The sequence below is a fragment of the Equus asinus genome, chromosome 8 (genome assembly GCF_041296235.1).
Source record: "Equus asinus isolate D_3611 breed Donkey chromosome 8, EquAss-T2T_v2, whole genome shotgun sequence".
NCBI lineage: Eukaryota > Metazoa > Chordata > Mammalia > Perissodactyla > Equidae > Equus > Equus asinus.
This window is the reverse complement of record NC_091797.1, coordinates 46,232,804-46,252,302: the sequence shown is the minus strand read 5'-3', so window position 1 is coordinate 46,252,302 and position 19,499 is coordinate 46,232,804. Positions and strand designations below refer to the sequence as shown.

The window sequence follows — 19,499 nt, the reverse complement described above, 5'->3', positions numbered from 1 at the left end:
CACTCCCAGGGTGCCTGTGTGCTAGATTGATGAAGACTTTCCCACAGAAGAGACCATTCTTTGAGCAACAGTCTACTCAACTCTGTTAGAACTTTCCTCCTAATATGGGGCCGGGGGTGGGAATACTCTAGGAGCCAAGAGCTCTGGAATTCAGTTTCAGGTCCAACTTACTGTGTGACTTCTGGAACAAGTCACTTAACCCCCATTTCCATTGATAAAATGGGGAAATTATCACCCCACCCAAAATTGATGCATTTGATAATAGTGAGCATCAGAAATAGGGGGAAAATGGTACTCCTCAGTTTAACAGTGAGAAGATGTTGGTGATCTGAATTTCTCTTAGCTGTGAGACTCTACAACTGTGCTAGTCTGCGTGGATGGTGCCTGAGTGTGGGAGAAAGAGAGGGAAGTGTTTTTTGCTAAACACTAGTTCAGAGCAGTTGGTTTTCCAGAATCAGGCTGCTGATAGAATCATCCTGAGAGTTAAAAATATCCCCTGACTTGCTGGGATGGGGGCAGGGCCTGAGTGGTTTTGGAACCACTGACTCGAGTGAGGACCCAAAATGAAGAGAATGGACCCAAAAAACGGAAGAAGCACAGATGCTCAACCTCAGTAGTAAAATAAGTGTTGAGATTTAAGCCTGAATAACAAACTGATTCACTGTCCCATCTGCTGAAGAGGAGAACGCAGCCATTTGGGGAGCCGGGGGTCAAGGTAATTTTTATTCCGGGTGTGCTCATTCGGAGCCGCTCTCACATGTTGTACACAGTACTTGACAGAAGTATTTCCCTCCTGAGTTAGATGACTCATCAAAAATAAAGCTCTCCTGCTGAGCACTTTGGGGCGGGGGGAAGAAGTCCTCCTTCTTTACTCCAGTAATTGCAAAAAGTAGACAAGAGGGCGATTAAATCCCCATTAGCAACCCAGGGACCAAGGTGCCAGGAAACCTCAGAAAAAGAAATGCATAAATATCAGCCTCTTGCTGCTGTCGCCTGGGCCAAAACTCAGAAGAAAAATGGGCTTGCTGTGATGGCTGCTTATGGATGGCCCTGCCTGGCCACTGAGCTATAAATTTGACAACACCTGGGGGGTGCTCCATTTTCTAAAACTAGAGTCTCTTTTTGTTCTGAAAATGCTGTGGTATAAATCAATAATGTTTCTAGATGGGAACTTTCTCGAGTAAACACCGGAAAGGCACTGGGAAAAAAGAGGAAAATGCATAGTCCTCTGAGGGTTTAACGCTAAAAAAAAAATTTGCCAGGTAGTTTGCAGGAAACATGGAGGGGAAAGGAACAATTTAAATAACATCAGGAAGAAGCCACCAGACAAGTCTAGAATGTGGAACATTCTAGACGACAGTGGTTTCTATGACAAGTCAATAGTAGGAAAAAAACAGGAAGATGTCTGTTTTAGATTAAAAGAAACCTAAAAGAGATACCTAATGACCAATTATAATGCAATTTGATAATGGAATGGACAAATAACAAACACGATTTTATTAGATGTAGTAATGCTTGGCATTGTGGTTATGTAAGATATCCTTTTTTTTTTGAGGAAGACTAGCTCTGAGCTAACTACTGCCAGTCCTCCTCTTTTTTGCTGAGGAAGCCTGGCCCTGAGCTAACATCTGTGCCCATTTTCCTCTACTTTATACGTGGGAGGGCTACTACAGCATGGTGTGCCAAGCAGTGCCATGTCCGCAGCCGGGATCCGAACCGGCGAACCCCGGGCCGCCGAGAAGCGGAACATGCGAACTTAACCGCTGCACCACCGGGCCGGCCCCAAGATAGCCTATTCTTTAAGAGATACATATTGAAATATGCAGGGGTAGACTCACATGTCTGGGCTTTATTTCATCAAAGGACTTCTATTTCATTAAAGGAAAAACAAAGAAAACAGATGAGGCAAATATGGTGAAATCTTGCTAATTATTAAAACTAGGAGATGGGTTTATGGGCGTTCATTGTAATATTCTCTCCACTTTTGGGTATGTTTGAGATTCTGTCATAGTAAATATTTAAGTGTATAGGCAAGTCTCAGAAGGTTCTGAAGCATCAATAAATTAACCTAAGTGGGCAGGGTTGAGAATGGGAGGCACAGTGTCTTTGCAAGGAAAATAAAAACAGTGTGTGCTCCCAAACTTGAAGGAGCTCTGCACAGATGGCTCCTTGTGTCTCTGAACAGGGAAAAGAATACCTTTCATCTTGATGGAGAATTCCCCCAGCAGACTCTCCAGCTCCGCTTCAATGGTGCACATATTCTGTGAAGAGTCCAGGAGACGGGCGTTAGAGCGAGGCTTCTGTCACAGCTCAGCTCAAAACACAGGATGTTCTAGTAGCTGCGGACAACCAGTGCTTGAACAAGAGGCATTTCCCTGTTTGCAGTGAGTCACAGAGTGCGGCCGATGAAGCCTTCTTGACCAAAGGTTTAACCTAAGTCTAAGCAAGCCTTCTAGAGTACGGGAAATTTAGAGCACAGAAGAACAAGCTATCGTGAACACTCAGATGAATCCTGGATCTGGAATATTCTATACGAACTGGCCTGGATTCTACAAAAACATCTAGAAAAAAAAATCTAGATTAAAGAGACATAACAACCAAATGCAATGTGTTAACTTTGCTTACATCCTGATTTGAAAGTAAATAAAACAGTGATCAAAGACATTACTGGGCCAAATAGAGGAAATTTGAAAATGCACAAGATATTAGATAATTCTGTAGGATGATTGTTAATTTTCCTAGTTGTGATAATGGTATGTGGTCATGCAGGGGATACATGTTTTACATAGGGGACCATGAAGGAACCCGTGCTAAAATAGTCATGGGGCAGAATGTCATGATGTCTACCACTTACTGTCAAATGACTCAGCAAAGAAAGAAAAAGAAAAAGAAAAAATTGAGCGTATGCAAGAGAAGGAAAGTAAATATGGCAAAATGTTACCAACTGGTAAATCTAGGCAAAGGTATATGGTGTTCATTATACTAGTCTTGACCTTTCTGTTTGAAACTTTTCTTAACAAAAATTTGAGGCGAAAAGAGTGCAGGATGCAGTTGACGCCACCTCTGCTATACTGAGCAGCAGTCCTCATCCCAGCGCCCCAGGCCGCATCTGCAGGCTTCTCTCTGGGTAGTCAGCCTCCATCAAGGCTAGGGGCTTGGGGTGGCCACTCCTACTAACACAGGGCCAGCTCAGGGAGCAGCGACAGGGACTGCTTCCGTTTGAATTTTGTTTGCTGAGGACTTCAAGACTGATTTGTAAGGTTAGAGGTTCTGATCTTATTTGTTCCTTTGATCTCCAAAGATCACTCTCCTGAACTCGTGCATTGATAGGGTGCAAAGAGAATGGCATTGCTTCTCCCCTTGTAAGCTCTTAATGCTTCAAAAAGCTTAGCAGAGCTGGGGAAATCTTCCTGAAGTTAGATCTCTGTGCAGCTTGAAAGCTTTGAAAACAAGGTCTCAGTATTGTAAATCGATTTTCTTCCTCAGAGCATTGGGCACCTCTGTGAAGGAACTCATTACAGTTTCCAAAAATATCAATGATATTATCATGCATGTCAGGATTGCTACCAGTGTCTTTGAAAAACTTGGGGGGCAGCTAGTTTAAAGGTTGAGGAACCCATGGTCAGAACTTTCTTCCGTCTGACCCACGCAGCCATGGATGAATTTTGCTGCACCCACAAAAGCATCCGGAGCCATCTTGCCCTAAACGCTTTGTGATAAAATCCTGGCTTTTGTGGTTATGTGAAGATACAAAACCACCTCATGTCAAGTGAGGTATGAGGCTACAGAAGTCCTGGACTTCTTTCATCTCTAAGGCAGCCCTTCCTCTCGCTGAAATTGCACTCTACCTCTTTGAGTTTGTGAGCAAAGTCTGATGCCATGTCTTGGCACTTGACCAAGGTGGGTATTTCTGAAACGACCTGTAAATGTTCTAGGACAGGCAGCTCCTACAGGCTGCCGTGCAGGTAACTGCTTGTGTGCTATGAACAGCCTCTGTAATTGGCATCTGTCCTTTGGATTTCAGAGACATGTAGAAATGAGGTCCCATGAACTAGGGCTGCTTCTAGAATAGAGATGCTCAACTGCAGATCCATACACTTGGATGGGGGAAAAAAGAAAGTCACACTGTTATTTCCACTAACCTCTAACTGAAATTTAACATGATAACATATATCATGAATGTAGAAAACAAGCTGCAACATATTACAACACCTGTGACTTTGACACTGATAGAAATCATGGAGATGTCCACGTCACATCGTTTGTTGCAGATACCTTGAAAAATCACTTCTATTTTTCACTACCCTGAAATTCCAGTAAGTTATTAGAGCCATTGCTAGATCTTGTAATTTGGTGTGTTGATAAACTAGCAGCCTAGTCCTATATCACATATTTGATTTTTAAAATATTTTGATAACTGTATTGACAATATTAAAATAACTGTATTTTAATATAATTTGTTTCCTTTGAATGCCTATGTATTTTTAAAAATACATTTAAAAAGCATTGTTCCGGAAGGAGAACCTTAGGTAAGGAAGCCCTGTTTTAGACCAGGAAAAGAGACAAACTTGGTTCAGACAAGAGGCGATGCTGGAGTGTACATGTGAAGTGATCCTGCCACAAGTCATCCAGGAGGTCCCTGCTGTCCCGGGGCTGAGACAGATGCTCAGCTCAGGGAATTGTCCAGCAGACCCTCATCGGGCCGATGACTTCAGTCATGAAATTTGATCTCTGAACCAAGACTCAGGGGATAGTGAGAAGTGCTGCATTAATAATTCAGTCATTTCATCAAAGACATTGGTATCAGGTGACCCCAGGAGGAGCAAAGACCTCCCTGTGTCATATGCTTAGGCCCTGGAGACAGTCAGAGACCAGGAAAACACACTTCTGTTCATGGTTCTTTATCTTGTCTCCTTTAAGATAGAAGGGACATTTCGTACAATAAAATTATTGTAGGCAGGAGGGTTAGTGAGACCCAACATCCAAGGTAGCCATTCTAACCAAAACATGTTCAACTTCCAGGGATAAAGCTAGATTAGAGTGTACACTAGAGAGTTTGGAAGTACATTTAAACGACAAAAACCAAGGCATTGTGGCTTACTCATTCATCCATTGAAATTTTCGACAAAGTCAATGTGGAGCACAGAAAGAAATATAAGACTCAGGCAGTGAATTGACTTCACAGTGTCTAAAATCTTGGGGTTTTACAAGGCACCAAGAGATGAGTGCCTTAGAGGTGATGCTCAGGGACTAAGAAAAACACAGACTCTGGAGTCCAATGAAAGCTCTAAACCAAAGTACAACCAACAAAACCACTCGAAAGTCATTTTAAACAATTCCGCTGACAGCCTCAAAACAAACGCAAGGGTAGGCAAACAGTAAATCCTATATCTCCCAAGAGTGGAATGACGTTGCGTGTTGCCATCCCCCTTGTTCTTGGCAGTTACCAACAATTCAGATGAGGCCAGCTAGAGTCCAGCAGCTGAGCAGGTTAGCACATACCTCTGTGTACTCTTTGTAGCTCCGATTGATCTCTGACAGACTCTCTCGGGCAGCTTTGCTGGCGGGAGAAGTTGCGAAGGCTTGCTTCATTTTGCTGGCCCCATCTTGGAGGCGTCTTTGGATACAATAAGCTTCATAGAGTTCATCTACCTGCCAGAATCGAAAGAAGGAACACAAGGGATGTAAATATTGATCACACTTGAAAGAAGTCACACAGGCCACTATTAAGTGCTTACTTTATGTTTCTGACCCCAAAAGGAGAATCTTGTAGAAGTGTCATCCTTTTAGACGGTGAGCAATCATATTTGTTTTAGCCACTATGATCCATTTTCTATTTCAAAACATTTTGTTCTGAGCCTTCTTTTCAAATTACACAAAATGAAAATGAACTTAACCTTGGTGGACGGCGGGAGACAAGTACTGGACCATGAAGCCAGGAGACTTCTATATACGGGACCAACACTGAAAGAGTTTATATGGTTTCACACCCAGGTGAAAACTTTGGAGTATACTAGACTGTTAGCACTTTATTTTAAGAGATATTGTCACAAGGTGATATTGATACTTCCAGATTTAGAATGTTTTAAAAGAAGAACTTGAGGCTATATATTGAAAATGATTTTTGTAAAGTCTCGGTTCAACAATAAAGAGAAAATGAAGTCATTAAGTTATTCTTAAAATTAGAGTGAAGCACAATACTCAAAACTGAAACCGAACACTTAAGAACGGTGAAATATTCGTAGGTAAATTAGACCACAATTAAAGAAATAAACAGAAGCACTGGAAATGAATGTTTTCTCAGCTACACCTCTACACAATAATATACCCTCTGCAAATGACTTATTGATCGTACTCATTATATAAGCCTGATAATCATTTAATGCTTCCAAGGTGGTGATTCTCAATCAACCCAAGGCTATTTTGACACCCAGGGGACATCTGGAGATATTTTTCAGTGTCATAGCTGGGAGATGTTACTGGCATCTAGTAGACAGAGGCCGGGGATGCCACTAAACATCCTTTAAAGGAGAGGACAGCCCCCTACAATAAAGAATTATCCCCAAATATCAATAGTGCCTAGGCTGAGAAAACCTATTCTAAAGTTACCCCTGATGATGTTTATCTCTGTAGTCTTGTGCTGTCTTCAATTATCAACATACTAACCACAGTTGACTACAGGAATTCTAAGGCAGATAAAAAGGACACATCACCAGACATTAGCAGACGCAAATGATACCTATTACTTCTAGGAGGCAATTATCCACCCAGGACTACTTGAATTTTTCATTTCAGGACAAACTTTGTTCCCTCAAAAAGGAGGCTTAAGCTATAGACCCGGAAGGTGGTGGAGATGAACATAATGGATTTCAGAGCTGAAGATTCTCCCTTTTGTTCTGAAGGCAAACTTCTGGCTGCTCACCAAAAGGCATTACTACTACCTGTTAGAGCAAGATAATTTTCCATAGTTGCTTTCCTTATAAAGATGTCAACCACACTTAGCTTATAATATGAACACTGAGAGACTGAAAGTGATTCTTTTGGTTAAAGGACTCTTTGTTGCTGTTTAGTTCAACAATTCACTGTACTTTGCTGTGAGGAATTGCCAGATCTGGAAAGAAAAGTCTTTTGTGTTTGAGGTCAATGGTTTTGTCTCTGATCGAGAGGGAGGTGTAAGACTCAAAGAACGGTAGAACTGCTCATAAAATCTTTTGGTTGGTGATTGGCATAGAGGATGGTTTCCAGACTCTAAAACTAAGCTAAGATTCACCTGGTGAGTTGGTTAAAATGCTGATGTCCAGGCCCCACTCTGAGATGCTGACTCAGTGGGTTTGGGCTGGGCCAGGAACCTGAAATTTTAAATAAACAGTGCAGATTGTTCTGATGTGGGAGGTCCCCACAAAACTTTTAGAAACACAAGAGCTGATACTGCTTCCAGTGCAGGCCAGGTTGTTTCACCCATGTGGTCTCCTGGGAGACTAACTTCAACCCTTTTCTCCACTACTGGGCATGCCAAAGTCTCTGAGATTATAATCTTCTCAGTAAGGGAATGGCTCGCTGGATGACTGGTATAACCCAAAAGACTTAGTCTATTACTTTGCCTTCAATGAAAAGCTTATTCTTTGTTTTCATTTAAATATCAACCTATCCTCCTAGTGAGATGGAGTTAAACTTTAGGACCAAAGATAACTGTGTATTTATCTGAGCAGAAACAGGCCCATCTATAGGCAAGCATTGGTCTTACCTATAATCACAGTGACTCTCATCAAATAAATCATTGAATGAATTGAATCTCATTATTGATTCATCAATTAAATATAATTTGTTAGACATCCTGGTATAAGGTGCTGCAAACAGAATACAACCAACCTTTAATAACCACCAGGATTGCTGTCTCTAACAATGATGGATATAAGATGGATAAATACACTCCTACGTAATACTGATTTTGTTTTCTTGCTGTTTTTCAGACTAAACAGAGTAATTTGTCAAAGCTTGCCTGCCACATTAACACCTTCTAATGGATGTCATTGCTTTATTTATTGAGCTTAGCTGAAATAGGAGCAATTTTAGATTTGCCCAGGTAATAAATATCTTTCAAAGTGGGAACATACAAAGACAGTAGCATATACACATGTTTACATACATATAAATCACCATAGAATTTTAAACTGGAAGGATCCTTAGGAGCATCTACGATGACTATGTGCATATCCTCGGCCCCATTTCACAGAGTGGAAAGCCAAGGTCCCTATAGATGATATAGCCCAGTGAGTACATGGCAGAGCTGGGACTAGAACCTTCTGACTTCTAGTAGAGAGATCTGCTAAAACCTCCAGTATCTCCACTTGGAAGAGAGGCTGATGAGTATGGACTGGAACAGGAATTGCTAATGGTGTGATTTAGCTGCCCCCAAAGAGAAATTTTTTCCAAGTTGCCCCAGTATCTCCTGATAGTGTCCAGAACGAGGGGTTGATAGTCCCACTCCACACTAGGCTGGTTGGACCATCAGTGAACTACTTATATAGTTCAGGGCTGGATGTCTGGGACCCTGACAAACTGGTGCATGTCCAGGGAGACAAAAAGGATGAAAAGGCACCTGGAAACCATGCCACACGGGAAGGAGTAGAAGGAACTGAGAGGTTGAGAAAGATTTAGGGAGGTACATGACAGCTGTCTTTAAAGGCCTTTGGGAAGAAGTTTATGGGGTACCAGGTTGTATGTGGGACCAGAGTGTAAAGTTAGGCAAGCATGAAGTTTTTTGTAGGGTCAGTTTGGTTCAATCTTATTTCCAACCAGACTACAGTGAGATGTTCGCCCTCTACCAGGCACTGTGCACACAACACAGGAAGAACTGAATGACTGTTTGTTGAACTGAAGTGGAGTCAAAACTGTGCTGGATGATTTGGCTTCCCACTCTTCCTTTTGCTCCATCTCTGCTGACTTAATTGCTAATCAGTTTAGGAGTCAAGCAGACAGGAAATTCCCCATGGACTATGCTATGCTCAGGCCAAAAGTGGATCATCAGTAACTGAGAACCAAAAAACAGACACAAAGACAGCAGAACCTCGATTACCTTACTAATGTGGAACTCCAGGCGCCTCATGTATCTTTCAATCGTTTTAATTTGCTGGAATTAAAAGAAGAAGTTTGAAACAGTATAGCCATTTACAGTTTAATTAATGTGGACTTGCGAGGATATCTTTAGTATCTCATACTCAAAAGTACCAGAAAATGCTAAATAGCTCCCTTTCCTCCTAGCTTTGTTGATATTTAAGAGATTCTCTACTATCAATTTGGAAAGTATTTTTTTAAATATTGAATAAATACTGTGAGAGATGAACTTGAGTTATTGGAATCCTTATGTTTGACACCAAGGGAAGCCAATCAAATGGAATTCACTGGATTTCTGGCAGGACAATATCATCTCAGAGTACACTTACATTCCTTCATAATAACATGTTTTATCAGCTCAAAAATGAACCCCACCCCACACACATTTTAGTGTCTCTGATATTGGGGTGCACTTTACAATTGCTACTGCCTATGCATGCTCAAAGATAATCATAGTTATTTATGTGTCATCTCTTTGAGTTATAAATATTACTATATGCATTAAATTTAATTACCCTTTAAAATGTTTGCAAACATTATTCTATGATTCAGCACTAAGGTATTCTATATATAGAAAGGCATGGAAAGAGACAGCATCATCTATAATTAAAAAAAAAAACTACATTAAAATAGGCCTGAAAGAGTTTTGTCATTAAGTATAAAATACAAATTTTAAGTGAAAAGAAGTGTGTCAGAGTTTAATTGGAAACATTTTTTTTTTTCTTAGAGGCACATAAAATAATGGTGAGTTTTCCAATCAAGGATGTCTTCAATTTGATGAAATATGATAGTTAATATTAGAACACAGGTAAGGACCTCGAAACACTTGGGAATTCTTCAATTTATCAGCACACCGAGAAACCCTACCACCAGGTGGCATTTTTATGGAAGTGACCTTACACATGTTATCGGATTTGTAGATCATAGTTCTTAACTCATCAGCATCATTAGAGAAGAGTATGAATTTTTCCAGGATTAGAAAAATCAGTTCTCTAGGATCTTATTATACCTAAGAGATCACTGGCTTCTCCTTAAGGATTGAGGGTTTTATTTTTCAGTAACACCCCGACACAGAGCGATAACTTACCTTGTCTAGGTCATACAGCACACCCTAAAATAAAAAAAGGAGCATCTGGATTAAAATGTATCTTCCTCAAAATTGTTACTGATATTAACAGAGGGCTTTAATCTGCACTTCTGCATTGTCAGTGAAATAATGATCAACCCCGTAAAGTTCGGCTGGATTTTTTGACATTCGCTTTGAAAGAGTAAAACTCCGGGTTATTTTAAACACCAGTAAGAGTCCTTTGAAGAGTCAATATTTATTCATACTCAGTGTCTCCAGAATTGGACCCGGTCCTCTCTGCTTCTTGGGAGTTTTAAAGTTCTCACTTTGAGCTCTTCTCTCTTACATATCGAGGGGCACAGAAGTGCATGTTCCCTCTAATTTTTTTCAAAATAAATGTTAACATAAAATGTAACAGTGATATATGTGTTAAAAAAAAATACTTGCTTTCCTGTTTAAACACATAAAATTGGTATTTAAGAAGAGTCCTTGAGGGGGGTGATATGCTTTTGACAAATTGTTTTTAAAGCAAGTTCATTTCCTGTGTGCTCACAATATCACAGTAGAATCCGTACTCTGCCCCACATCCCCCATCAGGAGGGCTTTTATGGAACATAGGTCCTGGCGGAAGCCCCTGCGCTGATTCATTATTGTTCTCTAAGGAGGACCGTTTCTTGCCATTGAGGACAGTCAAGGGCACTCAAAAGCTCTGAAGGCCGTTCCACAAAGAAGCCACACAGATGGGGGTGAGTTATGCCCTAACATCATTAGAATATAAAACCTTTTACTTCTGTAAAGCCTTTAACCTCTAAGCCTTTCAAAAGGACAACAATATACATTATAGCTCATCTCCAAAAAAAGAAAAAGATAACAGCTGTTAATGTATAGCTGTACCTCCTGGGTATATATAGGCTTTTGGGGGCTTTCTGATGCCTTGAAACATTAAGGCATAATTTCATTAGAACTGAACAAAATAATTTACAATAGTTGTATACATTAGAAACACCTCTTCAACCAGACAAGTCCTCCCAAATTCATTAGAATAGAGGAAATTTGCAAGCATCTTGAAAAATACAATGTGCAATTGAACTGGCTCAAGGACCCCAAGGACCCCTCCAACTTCTCCCAACAGTTACCTCTTAGCCTTCTTTCCCTCCCTGACATCACTGACCTATTACATTTTTAAAAACTGGAGATAAAGCAAAGGTTCCGGGCTCCAAAATCTGCACTAATAACATGCTAGGAAATCTCCAACTTTTCATTTCTCTATATTATCTGGATGGAGGGGTAGAGGGAGTTTTTCTCTTTTTAAGTTTTTTTCCTGATTATAAAGTTTATTTGCAAAAACATGCTTGGAAAATATTGAAAAGTATTAAGAATAAAGCATTAAGAGGACATTTAACCTCCTTCTAAAATACGCATCAGGAAGTAGATAGTTCTTAAAGGTTCTTCCTCGTCCCCATTCCCCTCCAGTAAAAGAAGATACTTAGCTAAAACAAGAAAAAAATAAAGAACACTGTGTTAATATCCTAATGACTGGATGGTACCTACCAGGCGAGAGTTTCTTTTCATATCTTTTAACTGAGCTGTCAACTTGTCCAGCTCCGTCTGGTGAACCTCCAGATATTCACTGCAAAGATAAGATGAGACGCAATCGTGAACTCTGTGACTGTCAAGTGGAACCTGACGCTGCTGCTGACTTGTCCTTCTGAAGGGGGATGCAGAAGCTGAACCTTGCTCTGTAGAGGGCAGAGCCGGCAGGGAAGAAGGTCTGTATTTTCCCAGTCTCTCAACATTTTGAAAACTCTAGCAGTTGCACATGGTACTATCCAGATGGCCAAGAAGGAGAAGCCCTGTGAGGCTGAAAGTCCAGAGAAGGAAAACCAATGGGGAGGGAAGGGGCAAGACAACGATGGAGGCAGTCCTGCATCTGGGCTCACAGAATTCTATCTAGTTCACTACAACACCAACTGTAGGTGACTCACCACACACCAGGAAAGTTTTATTATTATTATTATTTTTTTTGAGGACGATTAGCCCTGAGCTAACATCTGCCGCCAATCCTCTTTTTTTTGCTGAGGAAGACTGGCCCTGAGTGAACATCCATGCCCATCTTCCCCTACTTTATATGTGGGATGCCTGCCCCAGCATGGCTTGACAAGCGATGCGTAGGTCCGCACCCGGGATCTGAACCAGTGAACCAGGCAGCCAAAGCAGAACGTGCGAACTTAACCGCTGTGCCACTGGGCTGGCCCCCAGGGAAGTCTTATTTTGAGCAAACAATCCCTATAATCTACTCAGGAAGGTTTCAGAATCCTTCAGCAATCTGTAAAATGGATACGCCTGTCCACCATTGTTTAAGAGAAATCCTATCCTATACAGAGTTGAATATAAACACATTACTCTTTCAGGTCCCCCTCAATGTTATGGATATGATGTGGAAACCCAATATATTTCCCATCTTTGGGACTCATTGAAGGCTTCCTCAATGACGGTGCAAGAATAAAATATATATACTACAGAAATAGACATTTTAAAATTATGCCATACGACTAGCTTTTCTCTGACCCCTCCATCCCCCCCAGCATTTTTGAAAGGAAAAAGGTTTCAGTGCATTATTAGTTTGGTGTTCTTACTCAAGTCCGTTTTTCAAGGCCCTGTAGACCTCTTCCATCCTTTTAGGTTGAGGCTCTTTGGGAGGGTTGTTATTTTTGTGTCCTAAATTGTGCATTTTCTTCAGTTTGGCCTGAGGCTTCTTGAGAGCAGAGGAATTTTCAATGAAGGAGTTACATCTATGGAAAGAGAAAAGAAAACAACAAATTGTGAGTTTTGGGCATCCAAAAGGATTTGACCAAAGAAATGCCTTTTTGATCATCTTGTGTTTGCATTAGCGTCTTTTGGGGGGAGGTAACGTTCCCTGATATATTAATAGATCTGAGCCACCCTACATTTAATTTCTTGGTATTAGATTTAACTGCTGAAATCTGGAAGCTTTGCTGGCAGTGGCTACCCAGAGTCAAAGCCTGGCTTCAGGTAACGTTAGTCTGCGAGTGAAAACATATCATGCCATTGAAACTTCATAGGAAACCAAGGACAAACACTTCCAGCGGAAATAATGAACAGGCAGAAGGGTATAATCCAACCAAAAAATAGGTGCACTATGGAACATAAGGTACAAGTGTCTATTAAATTAGACTAGGATGTGAATGAATACTTTTTCGATAAAGGGCTAAAAACATGACAAATGGCTTTCTATATAGCATTAAAGTAAAGAAAAGCACACATAGGTGGACTAACAGCTTTTTTATAAGCTTTCCTTTTATGGAATAAATTATGTTTGGATATAACATAAAGTTCAACATCTCTCTTAGCAGTAGGGAGGCAGCCCGCAGTGATAAGATGGATACCTGGTAACTTAAATCCAAACTACTGATCTGATTAGGAGACCAAAAGGCCAGACCACTCACTGACCCAGCTGTCAACGGGAAAGCCACGACCTCCATGTCTGGCAGGTGCCAGTTGTGCCTCCCAGGTTAGTTATTAGTTATTTTCCACTGCCATCACTGTGTGTAACAAGGGGGACAATACAGGGCAAAGCACATAAAGGCCTCTTGGAATATAAGTCCTTTATTGTGTGAAAAAAAGTGAAGACACACTTGATTCCATGTTACCTACTTCACTACCTGTGTTTTCTTTCTTGAGTTCCCTAAGTCCTATTTTAGATAAGAGGAAATTCCAGGAAAACTAGAAGACTGACTTTCTTAAGCTGGTATCTGAATGACATCTGCTCCCCAGACTCAATTTGAAGAAGCAGTCTTTATCCACTGCATAGCTTCATACCAAACATAGTCTCCAAAATCTGGCTGCAATGGAAAATGTGCTTCAAAAAGGGGCGGGGTGGGGGTAGGGCGAGCTAGACACATATATTGCTAGCTTATTCTAAATCTTCAGCCAACCTCTTTGCAGGAGGAATTCTAAATGATAGAAAAACTACAGCACTTAGTTTTTGGTACATGACATCTTTTTCCTGAAATCGATTAAAATAACACCTATGTGTGTGTTTTGACAAGGTGGCATGCCCACAGACCCTCTTGAGAGCATTGAAGACTGTGTCCTTTTGAAGCTGCATCCCAGGAGAGAACCACACACACTTGCCTGGATCGCCTCTCCTGCAGACCGCTGAACCCCGCGAAGGATTGGCTTCTAATGATCCCATTGGGCCCTCCGGGTGAGAACGACTGGGATCCTACCAACATGATTTCTGGGATTCTGGCTGGTAGTCCTGTAGGACAGTGGAAAGATTATGGCAAATTAGAGGCAAGCTCAGACAGAAAACACACTAAGTTCGTCCATAACGACAGAAGGTGTGACACGAGGTGAGGTGAGTCACGAGACTGTTACACGCTTGTAAGGCTTCTTTCCTACATATGTTCTTTTTAAGCCAAAGGGTTCGGCTCTCAGGGGAAGAAAAAAAGATACCCACCTACTGAGACATAAATCAATATAAATTACGCACAATTATCACTCACCTTACATTGCCTTGAAGGATTCTTTTTTGTTTTTTAAACAAGGTTCAACCATATCTTCAAAAACACGAGAACTTTGGAATATTTCCCTCCACTCAACAACAAGAGCAAAAACACATAAATAGGCTAAGTCAGTTTCAGACAGGTTGTGCCTCCCATTCAAAACACAGTCAGATCTTGGGGTAGAATTCTACACGTAGGAGTCATAAGGCTAAAAACATTAGGTTTCTTTAGAGATGAACTTACTTAAACTCGTTCTCCCTTTTTCTAAAGTATATTTTGAAAGATCGGATCGGGCCACTATTGTGACTGCAAAATGAGAAGAGTAAAGAGAGTGCTCACAAAAGTAGTGATAATCTGGGTTATGATAAGAACACGAAAGAAGAGGGAAGGCAAGTGAGAGCAGAAACACGCACGCCATTTCGGTCGCTCGCTCTGCTTTTGTAAAGACTCGCCACGAGTCACCAAGAGGCACGACCCAAACACAACTTCAGCTGGACAGAAGCCCAAGGTCAGTTCCCCCAAAGGACTGCCCTAGAACTAACTGTTGGTAATTCTCCTCCCTTCGGATCAGGAAGAGTTGAAGCACCTACCATTGTCTGAGCAGGCATCCTCAGTCCAGAGAAGGGACGTGGCTGGCAGGAGAAAGGGGAAGCAGCTACCGTCCCAAAGGAAGACTTCCCAAGCGGGCAGACACCAAATGGGTGTGTTCGAAGAGCCTCAACAATTGCCCTTTAAAGACCCAGCCAGCAAGTAAGAAAAGCTAAAAAAAAGCCCAACAGCAGCAGAAGTCGCTGAGAGTCCACCTAGCTGTAATGGATAGAGCCAACTTCTCTAGGTCCTACGCAAAGCTATGGGAGCAGCTCAGGCAAGGAAGGAGGGTTGAGCGAGTTGCTTCCCTAGAGAGAAGGACAAACGGCCCCCTCCCCCATGCTGCTGCAGGTTTTTAAATTCCTTCCCTTCCCCCTCCCTCTTCAGAAGAAAGCAGCTCCAGGGTTTGTAGGCATTCTTGCAGAGTACAGGTGCTGACTCACCCGCAATAGACAACAGGCCTGCTCTTTGATCCGGGTGCGACGTGAATCCCATCCCAGCTGGGGTGGGAGGGGGGAGCTTAAGTTATGGAGCATTCTCTAGAATTTTAAAAGTAATTAAGTGGAAGTATGTGTATGCAGTAAAATTAATATTTAGTGCCTGAATAGCTGGACAAGATGCAGGTGCAAAGAAGGCTCTTTCTGGTTACTTCTCCCCACCCCCAAGGTTCAAAAATAACCATGATTCACTTAAATCCTTAACGAGGTTCTCTGAAGTGCTCTTTTGCTGGTGTGTTGTCTTTGCCGCTTACTAAGAAGTTTGTCCACTTTTCATTAAAAACACCGTCTCAGGCTCATAAAGCATGCCTGTGCTATCTTTGTAACACACGCAAACTTGTCATAAATATTAAAAAACACTGCAGTTTATGTTCATTCTGTACTCAGTGATGTTATAACCAAAAACCCACCTGAAAGGCTCAATTTGGCAAATTTTATTAGTATTGTATCTCATTTTGTAAATTACTGTTCAATAGGTCTATTGCATCATGGAATTCTTTGATCACAGGAAAACAAACTATTTGAAATAGTTTAACTGTATGATTGTCTTGTACTTCCTAGAAATTATATTTTTAAACCAAAAAGATCTTTTTCTCTTAGCCATTGCATCAGTAGTTTCAACTCCTGACCCCTGGCTCTCACTCCCAGGCTTCTGATTTAATTAATTTGGAGTACAACCTGGGTATCCAGAGTTTGAAAATCACCTCAGGTGATTCTGATGCTGAGCAAAGCAAAGAAATAAAAGGTGACGCCAAGTTGGTTGAAATTTTAAAACTTCCATTAAAATAATCTGCTACAATTTTTCAAATCCAACTTGTAAAAAATGCTATTCAGTCTTAAATAAGCCTCTCTCTGCAAGGTTTAAATGTCTCATTAAATGAATTAAACATTAGAGAGTAAAACATATGAACTGGATTGTGAAATAACTCTTTCTTCCCCTTTTCCACTAATAGGTTGGAAAGGTTCTTGAGAACAAAGCAAACGTTGGTCCCAGATTCTAAGATGGCAAAATGCTTTGGGATGAGTAAAATCCTCAGAAGATTTTCACTGTATTTACATGTTGAATGGATGCCCACTAGGAACAGGACGGGGTAAGAGGTTTTATTAACGTTCTGTTTTGCCTTTCTGGTCTTAGAAATGATCATTATCTATCAGGAAAGAATTTGGCCGGGAGCTGGTTTAGGCTGAGATCTCTGTCCTTGTCAATTCCCCTAAAGGCTGACACTGCCTAAGGAGAGTCATAAAACACGCGTGTTTGCCCTGACAGCAAGTGAGGCTCTTGGAGAAAAGAAGGAGGAGGTTGGGATGGGGGAGCAGGAGGTATTAGGGACAAGAGTATACAAAACACCTGCCGCGCCCACACCCCTAACGGAAGTAGGGGGTTTAGTTCTTTGCTATTAGTCTTCCAGCTTCCTCAGCCCTTCCCTGGTTTCTAGTTGCCCTCAACTCTCTAACCTCCTTTGGACGGTCCCACTCCCACCTCTTGTTGCCCTAAATCGTCAGGCTGCTCCATGGCTTCCTAGAAGTCTTATAGGCCGCTCTCTTCCCAGCTTCCAGCAAAACTACCCCTAAAGCTACACTACACTACTCATTGTTAGGCTTTAAGGACTTAAAACCTGTCACCCACCCCCCCCAGAGTAATTTGCATTTTAATAGCAGATGCTCCTTTAGACCAAAAGCCTTCACCTACAAAACGACTACAGTAGAATTGCAGTATCACTGCTGGAAGGGGCATACAGTGGTACCCAGAGTTTGCAGGACGATTTGGCAAGGTCTATTGAAAATGTAAAACACACTTATACTTTACCAAGTCACATCTCCTGTTTAGTATCTCCTGCAGAGATGTCCTCAAGTTCACAAAGAGGCATAGATAGGGATGTTCACAACAGGCAACATGATCGCGGAATAAGGGAAATGATAGAAACGTTCATCATTACAGGAATGGCCAATATATTATGGCATAACCATGGGATAGAATACTACGGAGCAGTTAAAAAACAAGACGACCACATAGAAAGATCCCCAGGACAAACGGCAGAACAAAACAGAGTATGATGCCAGGAAGGTTCCAGACAGAGCAATATAAAATAATGTGCGTGAATAGAAAAGTCCTGAAAGTTGATGGAGAGGTGGGCTTGAGTGGTAGTCAGGAACAGTTTAATTTGAATTTTTAAATTTCTGTATTAATTTTTATAAAGCAAATGTATTTATGTATTATTTGTATGATGAGAAATTCTCTTTTGAAATTGCAGGCATTTGGAGTTGGGACTGGAGAGGAAAGAGGGCTCACCTATAGGAACATAGAAGATAACTGATGGATAACAGCTATGTTTATACAGCTATTTATATTTATAAGTCTTGCAGAGCAGAAATATGATTTCTAAGAAATAATGTATTGGGTTTCATAAATTCTGACTGCACCAGAACAATTCTGATTCCCCAAGGAAGTGCTTATTATGAGCTCTGAACTACATACTAGCTTCTTTATTGTCATTGCAGAACGTCGTGGAGATGGGACTCTGCCCCTGGTAGTATGCACTATACCCGCACATGTGGCTGAGTTCCACCAGATACCATAGCTAATAAGCAAGAAATTCCACACAAAACAACAGCCTTTTCTCTGAATGCTGCTACTTCAAACTGCTGGGGCTTTGAAAAATGTTTCTAGTCCCCACTTTATTGGCTCCTCAGCTGGTTTTTCTTAAGATGCCAGCAAAGCTAACATCTTTTCGTGTGTCAAATCCCAGATAGGTTTCCAATCTTAAGCAAACGGTGAAGCTGCAATGGTTTGCTCCTTTGCTCTGTCCGAGGAGGCCCAGGTGGCCACCGCTGCCCTGTCATCCTCACAATCCGTGGGAAGAATGCAATCTTTCTGGAAAGAACCCCAAGCGCCTTGACTACCATCCTGGGCTGAAACTCGGCGCAGAAGCCAGAAAGCCACAGTTGTTTCTCTTCTTGACTCTTCATACAATGAAAACCGCTGCCTTCTCCCCAGCTATGCAGTGCTAAGATCCAACTGAACACATACCAGGGTCTTTTGAAATTGAAATGAGCATAGGATTTTACATGTTCTGTTATAACATGATGGCACAGAACACTGAGCCTTGGTGGGGGCTATGAGCCACTACTGGATCTGAAGACCTTGAGTCTATTTAAATAGAAGGCAGCACAACAAATCAGCAGGCAGTTTTTGGAGAAGAGCACTGAGCCTGCAGATGGCGGGGTCTGGGGAGGGGGCTGAGGCACACAAAAAGAGACCAAGGGATCAAGAGTTCTCTCCTCATCCCACCAGATCTCATGCCCTGTTTGAACCAGAAATAAAAGGTAGAATATGAATGCAATTCAGAGGAGGAGACAGCCAGCTATCTGGAGAACTTAGAGATAAGCTGACCCTCCAGAATAAATGGACGAATGACAGAAATCAACCTGGGAGGGTTGCTTGGAGCATGGGCAATGAAGGGCATAGATCACCTAGCAGGACTGGGCAGCAGGCCCCAAATGGCCACTCATGGCAGTGCTACCAGTAGAAGTAGTAAAAGTGGAAGAAAAATGTTTGGAAAGTTCAGTTTAGGTGACAGTTCTATTTCCCATTCCATTTTTATAAACTGGCTTTCTAGCTGATACTTTCTTGTGAGTCTGATTAGCCGAGTTGGCAAGCCTCTCTCCCCAGATTTGAACAGTTCCACTAGGGTACCCATTAGGTTG

The 19,499-nt window shown here is 41.6% G+C and overlaps 1 protein-coding gene across 8 annotated transcripts in view; it reads right to left on the bottom strand.

Annotated features, from left to right (window-relative positions):
- RIPOR2 (RHO family interacting cell polarization regulator 2) overlaps positions 1-19,499 on the bottom strand; it is a 215,372-nt gene that overhangs the window by 42,165 nt on the left and 153,708 nt on the right. For all 8 annotated transcript variants that reach the window (XM_014851602.3, XM_014851604.3, XM_014851601.3 and 5 more), the window contains exons 2-8: positions 14,336-14,462; positions 12,817-12,972; positions 11,732-11,810; positions 10,202-10,225; positions 9,077-9,130; positions 5,503-5,652; positions 2,198-2,261 (exon numbers count right to left, since the gene is read on the bottom strand). In XM_014851602.3, the coding sequence (XP_014707088.1) occupies positions 2,198-2,261; positions 5,503-5,652; positions 9,077-9,130; positions 10,202-10,225; positions 11,732-11,810; positions 12,817-12,972; positions 14,336-14,462 (654 nt within the window). The remainder of the gene's footprint in view (positions 1-2,197; positions 2,262-5,502; positions 5,653-9,076; positions 9,131-10,201; positions 10,226-11,731; positions 11,811-12,816; positions 12,973-14,335; positions 14,463-19,499) is intronic.